Raw genomic sequence first — 11837 nt, 5'->3', positions numbered from 1 at the left:
TGTGTATATTTCCTTGCCTATAAAGGAGGACATGTTTTGGTGCCCTGGTATCCTGTGAGAGTCTGAATAATGAATGTACAGAATTTGTATGTCCATTTCAGTTCAATATACTATGGCAGTACATGAAAAGGAAGCCTGGGTGACCCACCTCTGTGAAAACAAAAGATGCACCAAGCAACTACTAAAGGAGGAAGGCAGAAAGAGGCGAGTTTTCCAGAAGACTTGTACTCTAGATGATGGGGCAGGAAGAAAATGGGGCTGAATTAGGATGTTTCTTGGGCTTGAGGATGCTAATTTTGACAGTCCTTTTTCATTATACTCCTTGTCTTAGTTAGGGTTTCTATTGCTGTGTACAGCTCAATAGATAGAGCTAGGTAGGGCTTACAGTGGTCACTGTTCTTCAGTGAGCCGTTACCACTGGAATGGCACTAAAAAAATACTATCCACTAGATATATTATTCAACACAAGAGAACACATGTTTATAAAGGCATTTAGTTTATTTTTCAAAAAAATATTTGCTAGAAGGGTTGAGTACTGACTGTAATTTTACATGATCATAATCTTTCAAGTGAACAACTTGTCTAGGTCTGCTTTTGTAACCCCAAATACAATTGCATTTCTTGGATGCTATTCCCCAGATCTTAGATGTCTACCAGCCAGGAGGCAGAGCCTAGCATACAGCAGAAGTATATGCTGTATAACTGCTGACTAATTGGGTCTCTTAACATAACGAAGCAGAGCAGATAATCAGTGTATTAACTCACTGTTTCTGGCCCTGACCTGCTCAGACCCCAATTGCTTCTACTGCAGGGATGAAGCACTGAACCACAATTGCAAAGAAAAGGGACAACTGATATTAGGCAAGTGCTGGCTGTGTCCCCAGTTAGGTCTGTTACTGTTGTATTTCAACCATAAATTCAAGATGACCATGTTATTCATATTCAGTGGTAAACAGAGAATACAGTGCAAAGCCAAAAATGCACTGTGAAATTATTGGCAGCAACTGCTTTTCTTTTCCTTGAGCAGCCAACTGAAAGTTAATTCTCATGATAACTAAGAAAATTAAAAGATGAATTAATATATATTCACTACAAGAAATTTAACAAAAGCACTGGAAAGAAGCAACTACAGCCAGGTAAGTTTTGCCATGAGGACTGGGCAGCTTATTGAAGGCTCGTCATATATGAATAGCTTTAAGTTTTTGCAGGGTTTACATTCATCCCAGTGACATAAAGTCTGCCTACTTTATGAGCATCAACAGTTCAGTGCCAAGCCAGTGACAATAAAGCATTACCCCAAACATCCAGACAAAATATTCTGCAATCTAGGACTTGAAAGCTAAACAGAAGTTTACTTGTAATCACAAGAAGAGAAAGAACAATTACACATTCTGAAACCAAGTCTTACTAATGACAGACATGGGCTTAAACTGTACTCAAAACATCTGGCATTTAGGCTAAAGCAAGCTGAACAGTCCACCTGAAGGTGCCCTATCATGCTAGAAGAGAAAGAGTAACTGGGCCTGGACAGCTGAGTCTGTTCAATCCTGCATGCTACTGTGCTGACATGACCATTTCTCAGAATGAAGAAGTGCCAACTTGAGCTCTGGGCATTCAGATTCTCCCAGGCATTAAAAATGCTAGTGCATCCATGTAATTCAAACATCAGGGAGGCTGAGGCAGAAGGACTGCAAGTCTGGGCTAAACAAAGACCCTGTTTCGACAAGATTCTCAAAGGAATACAACTAACTTCTCCACGATGGGTCTGTTACTGGAAAAGTGAGATTGATATTTCCTCTCTTAAGACTTTAAAGTTGGACACATTTGAGTCAATGATCTCATTGCTAGCTATTTCAGTACAGGACCAGCAACAAAAAACCATGCTCATATCTTGCATATACATATTGAAGAAGCTCATGTTGGTGTAATTATATCTGAAAGTCTTAAGACCCCATCTTTAGCTGGGCATGGTGACACAGACCTAGCACCTGGGAGAGGACTGGGAATTGGAGGTCATCTTCAGCTATACAGTGAGTTTGAGCTAGCCTGACACTTGAGTCCCTGTTCCCAAAACCCCTTCCCTAAGAGATATTCAAGCAGTCTGGCCTGACAGTGCTGGCCTGTAATTCTAGCTTCTCAGGTGTAGGGAGTATAAACAAGGCCAGACGCAGCTAGAGTGAATTCAAGACCAATGCAGAGAACTTCATGAGACCCTGTCTCAAAATAAAGTACAAAGAGGGTTTTAGCTCAGTGGTAGCACTTGCCCAACACACAAACAGGTCCTGGGTTCAATCTCCAGTACTATAGGAATAAAAGACATCTTCCCCTATCTAGCTGCTTATCTTCTCCAGTGGTGACATAACCTTACCTGTGACAAGATAAAGTGCCTCTACTTTCAGTCTTTTTAATGACTTAAAGCACAAGAAATACTGACCTGGCTTTATGCTAAGGAGTCTGCATATTAAGGAGAGTGCCTGGGCCACTGCCCAGTGTCCATGTTGCTTTAGAGAATCTTGCATGTAAACTAAGTTTGATTCAACCCTTACCTGCAGCAGTAAGCTCTGCTGACATTTTACTTTTGTTTTTCAAACAGCTCTTGCCTAACTCAGCAGTTACCTTCTGCCCTTTACTTGGTAGCTTTCTACAAGTTTATTACTCTTTCCTCCTTCAATTCTAATCAGAAAAAAAGCAACTGGTTAGGCTTAATAGGCATCTTACTTATTTTCTTTAAAACATTGTCACAAAGGCCAGATTAAAGTTGTAAGATCTACCACTTTACTCGTAAACCATAGAACAGGCTGCTCTACAGCCCATCCCCAGAGGATGCAGTTAAATAAACAAGGCAGTTTTTGAGTACAGGATTCAAATTGTTCTTGCAGAAGCCAAAAGAGCCCTTCAAGATGCTGAGCCACCAAGGCTAGAGAAACCATTCTGCATGTGCTCTCCTAGAGACCCCAGGTTGCCTCCCCTCTTCTCCCACCACCTACAAAAGACCTCACGCCAGTCTTCTACCCTCTTGGTATTTCAGATACCCTCAAGTAGAAGCACTTTTGGTAAATCTTAAATAACTTGGAGTACTTGGGAGGCAACAAAGAAAGGTGATAACTAGCAAATTACTTCTATGAAAAGCCTAATTTTCATTTAACCATGAGTTTGATAGGTGCTGTTTTTTTTTCTTTCCCCACAAGTCAAACGGGGGGGGGGGGGAATCCAAGAAATTTCTGTGTCCCAAGAAAAGCCTTTATGAGATTTAATCCACGTATTATAATTCTTAAGACCAAAATGGAAATCTTACTGTAGGGTGTATTGGTAAATACCTATATTACCAGCCCTAGGGAGACAGAGACAGGATTAGCTTGAGATAGAGGACAGCCTAGCTACTGTGAGCTCAGCTTGGGCTACATAATGAGACCTTGTCTCAACAAAACAAAATGAAAGAAACCTTTCTTTCAGGTAACTGGCCCCCAAGGACGCTGTTTTTTTTTTTTTTTTTTCCTTCCCACACCTTAACTCTTCTCACATCAGCACTATGCTTGCAAGCTCTGTGTCCCTAAGTAGAACGCCCCCCCTCTCACACTGGAAGGAAAGCATCTCATGCTCAGGGACTCATCTGAGGGACATCAGTGAAAGGTGCTGCTGGTGTAAAACATGACTGGCTTTCACAACCACTCCTAGCTACCCTTTATGCCATAGGGAACGTCTATTCTGAGCTATGCTCTATCAAAAACATCTTGCATTTTTAGGTTCTGGGGTTAAATTTTAAACCTGTATTCAGTTCACATCTAACTATGTTTCAAAAGCTGCACCAAATCTACTAGGCTTTTTTTTTTTAATACTCTTTACTGCATGCTCTGTCTATATGCATGCGTTTGGATAATAAATATTAAATATGGGAGGGATTATGGAATCCATAAAGTTAAAATGAAACTAAACTGAACATTTAAAAAGTACATGATAGCAGGAGAAATGAAGAAGGGTGAAAATAAATTTGAGGTAACAATAGTGGCCCAATACCACCAATCTGAAATATCTGTAAAAATTCAGTAAGTGTTTGGAGATTCAAGTAACAAACCATCTGCTCCAACATGGCCAGCCTTTTGGAGTCCCTGCCGAGTCTCAGTCCAGGAGCCGGCACTCACACAGCTCCTTATAGATCCTCTTTCGTACTCGAGGCATGTCTTCTTGAGAAAACTGGAAAGGCTGCTCTAGGGCGAGGCACTTGCAGTACTATATAAAAAAAAAAATAAAAATAAATGAACCCACAGACACCTGGGTGGCAGGTGGTTGTGCTCCCACCCACTGCCGTGTAGACACACACACACACACACCTAACAGTCTGAAGCTGCACAGTGACCTTTGTGGGTCTTGTAAAATCTACCACTTGTAGAAAGGTAAGTGCGAACTTGAGTTTCCTTATAAACCCCAAACATTCACAAGGTGTGAGGTGTGAGTGGAGCTACCTCCCAAGGTGTTTTTGTATCATATTATTTTCCCACAAATACATGTGCTCTCCCAGCACTCAGGAGGCAGAGGCAGGCGTATCTATGTGAGTTCTAGGCCAGCCTGGTCTACAAAGAGAGTTTCAGGACAGCCTCCAAACCTACAGAGAAACCCTGTCTTGAAAAACAAAAAAAAAAAACAAAACCAAAAAAACATGTGTTTCTCTGACATGGCTTATTAAGACTCATCACTCCTTCTTGGCCCAGGAGGCAGTTCTTCCTAATGATTGTATCTGCAAATACAGCAACAGCAAAGGGGAAAGTGTTGCCATCCTTAATAATGTATACACGCAGGACTACCATTTCTTCTCTCAAAACTACCAATTCACATACTGTTAAAAAAAAAAAAAGTATTTACCTGGAGCACAAAGACTCCACAGTCACTGTCATTTTTCTGTTGTGGAATACACTGAAGAGAAAAGTAAGATGGTTATTAAAACAAGAAAATTTTCTGTGGTAAATGAACAAGAGCTGGGAAACTCCTCTCTGTCCTGGACAGCTGGCCTATATCTCCACTATCCAAATATCTGAACATGGAGGGCCTGTGCCTCACGGAAAGTTCTCTAAGTGGCAACCATAATTTAAATGTATGAAATGAGAAAACCAAACCTAAAAACCATCATAAAGACCTAGCTAACTAGTTGTGGTATCAATTCAATGACAATGGAACCAAGCGGCCTTGTGGATCCAGCATATGCTGGAACACCAGCATTCATCCCTTTGTGCCTTCTGGCTGTAGATGCAATGTAACATCTGCTGCATGCCTCTGCAGCTATGCACCCCCACCCTTGCCGTGATAGACTATACTCTCTACTCTCAGACTGTTAGCCACAATAAGACCTTTTCCATCTGTCAAGTATTTTGTCACAACAATGAAAAAAATAAAACAAAACAAAAAACAAACTCAAGTTCTTTGTAGCCTTACCTTTTCACCTCAGATTATTCAATTCTGTTTTATTTTTTTAAGACTGTTTCCTGGGCTGGAGAGACAGCCTCCAAACACAAAGAAAAACCCTGTCTCGAAAAACCAAAAAAAGGGCTGGAGAGATGGCTTACAGGTTAAGAGCATTGCCTGCTCTTCTAGAGGTCCTGAGTTCAATTCCCAGCAACCACATGGTGGCTCACAACTGTCCATTATGAGATCTGGTGTCCTCTTCTGGTGTGCAGATATACATGGAAGCAGAATGTTGTGTATATAATAAATAAACAAATAAAATATTTAAAAAAGACTATGTTTCCAAAAGAACTGGTTACTGTATCTAAGGCAGAAACATTAAAGACCCTGGAGGGACATAGCATACCTAGATGAGCTAGATGGATAAATCAGTAAGTCAAATTTTAAAAAATAAAATTCTACAAGTTCATTTCTGGTGTGAACTAGTATGTAGGTTATTAGAAACATAAAACTATGGCTCAATTTTAAAGTTCAGTATTTGGCTCAGTTCAAAAATGAACTAATCTTGATCTTTTGGGCTTGAGTTCAACATTTGTCAAGACCTTGCCTATAAAACTGGGCCAGTAACCTAGACAAACCTGAGTTCAGGACTTGTCTCTAACAATAGTTCTGATATCCAGTTTTTATGTCTGTAAAATAAAGATGCTTCTTATCCCTAGAGAACCTGCTGCCACTCAGGTTGTAAGGATTAAAAAAGATCATTACAAAGTCACAACTGGAGGGGCCATGTATGCCTCGCACTCAGTTCCATGTAGAGCTGCTTTACTGTCTATGGGCCAAACACACTAAAGTACCCATCTTGGTCCCTCTGTGAGCCCAAATAGTCATTTTAGCATACGTCTGAGTCTATATGTATCACGTGGAATTTATACCTACAAGGCAAAGTGCGACCTCTCCCTCCAAAAATTTTGTTTTCCATCGAACACCACATGATTACTAACTACACCAAGGATGACATGATTTATGCTACCTCCTCTCAGCAAATCCTGGGAAACTGGGCCTCAAGATGCTTTATTTTGAGTTGCCTGGAATTTCCTGGAGGATCTTTTCACCCCCAGTCTTCATCTCTCTCAGCAGGCACTCGCACTGGGTCCCTGCCACCCATGCACATGCCCAAGTTTTCTTTGATTCATTCTTACCTTTGTAACAGCAGTCTGCCAACCCTGAAGAAATTCAGGTCTGTTTTTTTCTCTGGCTTCAGTCAGCAAATACTTTCTTATATTCTGGTTAAAAAGAAACCACAACACACATGTCTTCCATTAGTTGGTGAAAGCATGGAAGCTGCGCACACCTAAGCCAATATAAGTAGCATTTTAATTGTAGAGCTTTCAGTAACCTGCCTGCATAACTACCAGATGAGTCTGCCTTCACTGTTCCAGTTAGGCTCATGCACATGAATTCTGCAGTGTGAATTTAAAAGCAGCTCAGCAGGCCTTTCAAACTTCTGTTAGTGGGCTGGGGATGGAGCTCAGTCCAGTGCTTGCCTAGCATGCGCAAAGCTCTGGATTCAATTCCCAGTACCATATAACCCATATGTGGTGATAAACACATAACATATATACCACTTGGGTGGTATAAGGACAGAACCAGGAGTTCAAAGATATCCTTGGCTACATAGCAAGTTGAAGGCCAGCCTGGGCTATATTAGATCTCATCTCAACACCAAGCAGTGTTGAGTACTTATAATCCCAAGGTTTAGGAGGCTGAGGACAGGGTGATATGTTTGATGCCAGCATGGGCTACACAGCAGACCTTCTCTGAATAAAACAAAACAAAAATCTTAAGTAATTGATGAGATGAAAATTGCTAGAAGTTAGTTTGGTGAAAATGGATCTCTTTTCAACACTGAGTCTGCTTGCTTCTCTAGCTTCTCAGATTTCCCCCATTAATTGAAGCTTTAACTTCTTCACTCTGAAGTCTTTGCACACTCCTCACTACAGTACACGGGATGATGGGCACCAATACTTGAGTAAGTAGAACCTGCTTCTTGTTTTCCGAGACAGGGTTTCTCTGGGTAGCCCTGGCTGTCCTGGAACTCACTCTGTGGACCAGGCTGGCCTCGAACTTAAGAGATCTGTCTGCCTCTGCCTCCTGAGTGCTAGGATTAAAGTCATGTGCCACCGGGTGGTGAGTTGACTTAGCAGTTAAAAGCACTCTTCCAGACATTCTGAGCTCAATTCCCAGTAACCACATGGTGGTGGCACACAACCATCTATGGTGGGATCTGATGCCTTCTGAAAGAAGTATGTACATACAGATAGAGCAGTCATATACATAAAATAAATTAATTAAAAAATAGAAAGTCATGTGCCATCACCACCCAGCATCAGGCACACTTTTCTAGCTGGCCCTTCATTATGTATAAAACCTAGGAAGGCTGATTTTTGTGGTCTCCCCCACATCTTGTTGCACTCGTATTGATATTAGCTGAACTCTTCAGGGTGTAATTCCCATTTGGAAAGTAGAGGCAAAAACACCAAGGACTTCAAGGTCATCTGACCAGTTTTGAGACCAGCCTAGGCTATGTAAGATCATTATCTTTACCTAAACTCTAATATTTTGTTCCAGTATAAAAGTTATTTCGAAGATCTGAGATACTATTAGCTCTAAAAGAAAGGAAGAAAAGATAGTTTCTATCCACACTTAAGTTTCTTCAAGGAAACACAGGAAAAAATGGTGTGTGGGTGTGTGTGTGTGTCCTTAAAAATGCTGGTGGTAGGGAGCACACACCTTTAATCCCAGCACTTGGTAGGCAGAGGCAAGCTGATCACTGTGAGTTCGTGGCCAGCTTAGTCTACAGAGTAAGTTCCAGGAAATCCAGTGCTACATAGAGAAACCCTGTCTGGAAAAACAAAATTAAATAAATAAAATGCTAAATCCAACTAGGGCACACCTCTCCAAAGGGGGTCAGACATCTGACAGCTCAGTCACCTGCCCAGATTGCTGTTCTCTCATCACCTCAAAGCAGCTGCTGACGTCCACCGCTCTGTCTAGAGCTATGACATGTCATGGCCAATCACAGATAAAAAATAAAATAGGCAGAACAGTAACTTACCTCTACACAAAATTTAAAATGAATGCCTTGGGAATCATAAAATGAAATAATTCGATTGGAGAGTGTCACAGTAATGAGAGACCAGTGGACTTCCAGGTGGATAGGAATCAACAGAAGGCTCTTTTTAAACAAATCCACCTAATTAAGAGAAAGAAAGGGACTATCACCACAGAACCAACAGTACACTCACCTACAAACATTTGACCTGCTAAAGATCATACCGTGGGGAAGTGGTAAAGCAGAATTTGAACCCATGTCTCATCTTAAAGCCCATGTCTGTAATTACCAAGTTATAATATCAAAAGTATGACAAATAGAAAATTATTATTTTTCACTTAATCTATAAGAACTAGTTTTGTCAATTGTCTGGTATGACAGCTTATTTATTACTGGTGTGTGAATGAGCAGTATAATGTGTATGTGTCAGAGGACAACTGTATGGAGCTGGTTCTCTTCTTCCATCTTGATATGGGATCTGCTTTTTGTTTTAAAACAATGCTAGGGATCCTAGCATATACTAGGGCTAGTATTAATAGTACTAAAAAGCAATAAAAGTTTAAAAAAATAAAACTAGCCAGGTGGTGGTGGCACACACCTTTAACCCCAGCACTCGGGAGGCAGAGAAAGGCGGATCTCTGTGAATTCGAGGCCAGCCTGACCTGCAGAGTTCCAGGACAGGCTCCAAAGCTACAGAGAAACCCTGTCTTGAAAAAAACAAAAAGCAGAAACTAAAAGTGAAAAGTAAAGATCATGCAACCTCAAGCAAATCTGCCTAAATTCAAATACTTCCTTTTGCTTCATCTGTTTTAATTGCCCTTTTATGCCCTGGTTTCATAAAGTGTAACATGTAGGAAACAAATGTACCTAGCCTTCCTTATGCAGTTCTAAAGAATGAGAGGAGAACATGAACACAGAGACATGTGCTTCAGCATACTCCTGTCCAGTGTCCAAATGGAGAAAGAAAACATGCTTGACAATACTGTATACCCTTTAGCTCAAATAAATCCTTAAGATCCTAACATAGTTGGGGAGTGGTGGTGCACACCTTTAATCTCAGCACTTGGGAAGCAGAGGTAGGCGGATCTCTGGGAGATTGACAGCCTGATCTGCAGCACAAATTCTAGGAAAGGCAGACTACACAAAGAAACTATCTTGAAAAACAAACAAAAAAATTCCTAAAATGTCCTTTATATCCTAAAACATGTCTTTTATACTCAATTCCACTCAAACTTCAGCTGGTTCAGCTAGTAAAGGCCACAGTCATCAAGCTGATGATCCTATTTCAACCCAGAACCAACACTGCAGGAAGAGAACTGACTACTACAGGCTGTCCTCTGACCTCCATACCTGAGTCATGCCATGTGGGTTCCCACACACTCACACATACTAAACAAATGGATGCAATTAAAAATACAAAGGGTAACAAAGTAGTAGGCACTCCATAAACACCTATAAAAGGTGAGTTAGCTGGGCATCAGCAAATCATGTAATCCCAGATTTTGGGAGGTGACAGCAAGAGTTGTTCAAGGTCATCCTCTGCTACAAGGAGAGTTCCAGGAAAAGAGACCCTATCTAAAAAACAAATACAAAGTTGGGCACGGTGGCATGTGCCTAGAGTATACACATTCAAGGCCTGCGTATATAACTGCAAATTCCTATCTCAAAGTAAAAGTTCGGCGCCATCAAGATGATGCTTGCTGTACCTGACAACTAGTTCTGATCCTAAAGGTGGGAGAGGAGTCCCTATTCCACAGACTTGCCCTCTGATCTTCCCATGTGGGCTGCAGCATACAGGCACCTGCATGCACACCAACAAGCACACTAGAACACACACAGAAACAGTTTTAAAACTTAAAAACCTATCTTCCAGGCAGGCAGTGGTGGCACAGGCCTTTAATCCTAACACTTGGGAGGCAGAGGCAGGAGATCTCTGTGAGTTTGAGGCCAGCCTAGTCTACAGAATGAATTCCAGGACAGCCAAGGCTGTTAAACAGAGAAACTCTGTCTCGAAAAACAACAAAAAACTTATCTTCCATATTTTGTTATTACTTTGTTTCTTCTTTCTCACCTGTTCAAATCTTTCATTAATTTATTTTTCTTTCATCTGACTTAGTGAGAGCACGGAGACCCTAGTCGTAAAGCTGGGAAAGGACCGAACTAGGCCTCTGAATGTGGGTGCCAGCGGGGGGGCCTGGGCAGTCTATGGGACCTCAAACGGTAGACTCAGTGTTTATCACTAGTGCACAAGAAATTTAAAAAAATTATTTGTCTTTCTAGAACTGAATTTGATGACTACTTGATAATGAGATATGAGGCCATTAGTTTTTTCTCTTCATGTGTTTGGGAAGAACCCACTGTAAATGAAGACACCCATGAGGTCCTTTATAACCCTCCTGCTTCCACCTGCTTAGCTAGGAAGACAGATGTGATTCCATGGCTGCTCCAGGACAATCTCAGTTATCTTTTTAAAGTATGTCTGTCCACACATAGGAGGGGCGCAACCGTGAGGGCAGAGGGGCAGCATCACATATCTTTCCTCAACTGCATGCACCTCTCTCTCTCTCACTGTTTGAGACAGTCTCCTACTGAGTGTGAAGCCATACCAGGTCCTCATGCGTGCACTGTGAGCACCTTATCCACTGCACAACGTCCCTGTACTACCTTTTAGTTTTAGTTTCTCTTTAATATAAGTTTTTAAATTTTTCTTTTAAAAATGTTTTTGCATGGTATTTATTTCTGGAGTGTCATGTGGAGCTCAGAGGACCTTCTATGATGTGGTCTTAGGGACGAAATTCAGGTTGGGTTGGTGGCAGGGATCTCCGCTTGCTGAGCCATATTCTCAGCCCTTATTTTCAGCTTGATTCATAATAAGAAAAGATGACTCTGCAACTGTCTAGTGTCCAAGCATATGATCAGCTCTTACAAATGTGTCTTGGGTACAAAATACATAAATAAATAAAAGTAGCTGGTTTGGATGGCAAGTTCAGGGCCAGCCTGGGTACATACATACTGTGAATCTGTATGGGAAATGAAGGGGAACCAGAAGGGAAACATAGGTTTGGTCTTTAAAAATAACCATTTTTTTCACATTTTGTTTGTTTTGATTTTTGAGACAGGGTTTCTCTGTGTAGCTCTGGCTGTCCTGGAACTACTAGATAGATTGTGCTGGGCGTGTGTGTGTGTGTGTGTGTGTGTGTGTGTGTGTGTGTGTGTGTGTGTGTGTGTGTGTGTGTGTGTGTGTGTGTGTGTGCGTGCGTGCGTGCGTGCGTGCGTGCGTGTGTGGTCATGTGTGTAGTCAGAGGACCATTTTACAATGTGGGTTCTAGGG

The 11837-nt window shown here is 41.4% G+C and overlaps 1 protein-coding gene across 1 annotated transcript in view; it reads right to left on the bottom strand.

Moving 5' to 3' along the window:
* Positions 1–475: 475 nt before the first annotated feature.
* Positions 476–11837, bottom strand: part of Senp5 (SUMO specific peptidase 5) — a 24646-nt gene continuing 13284 nt past the window's right edge. The window contains 4 exon segments of the mRNA XM_035444641.1: positions 476–4227; positions 4858–4908; positions 6594–6677; positions 8510–8647. Of these exon segments, the coding sequence (XP_035300532.1) occupies positions 4117–4227; positions 4858–4908; positions 6594–6677; positions 8510–8647 (384 nt within the window). The 3' untranslated portion in view covers positions 476–4116.

Source organism: Cricetulus griseus, chromosome 4 (genome assembly GCF_003668045.3).
Source record: "Cricetulus griseus strain 17A/GY chromosome 4, alternate assembly CriGri-PICRH-1.0, whole genome shotgun sequence".
Lineage (NCBI taxonomy): Eukaryota > Metazoa > Chordata > Mammalia > Rodentia > Cricetidae > Cricetulus > Cricetulus griseus.
Note: the sequence above shows the minus strand (reverse complement) of the source record. Positions and strands in the feature narration are given on the sequence as shown.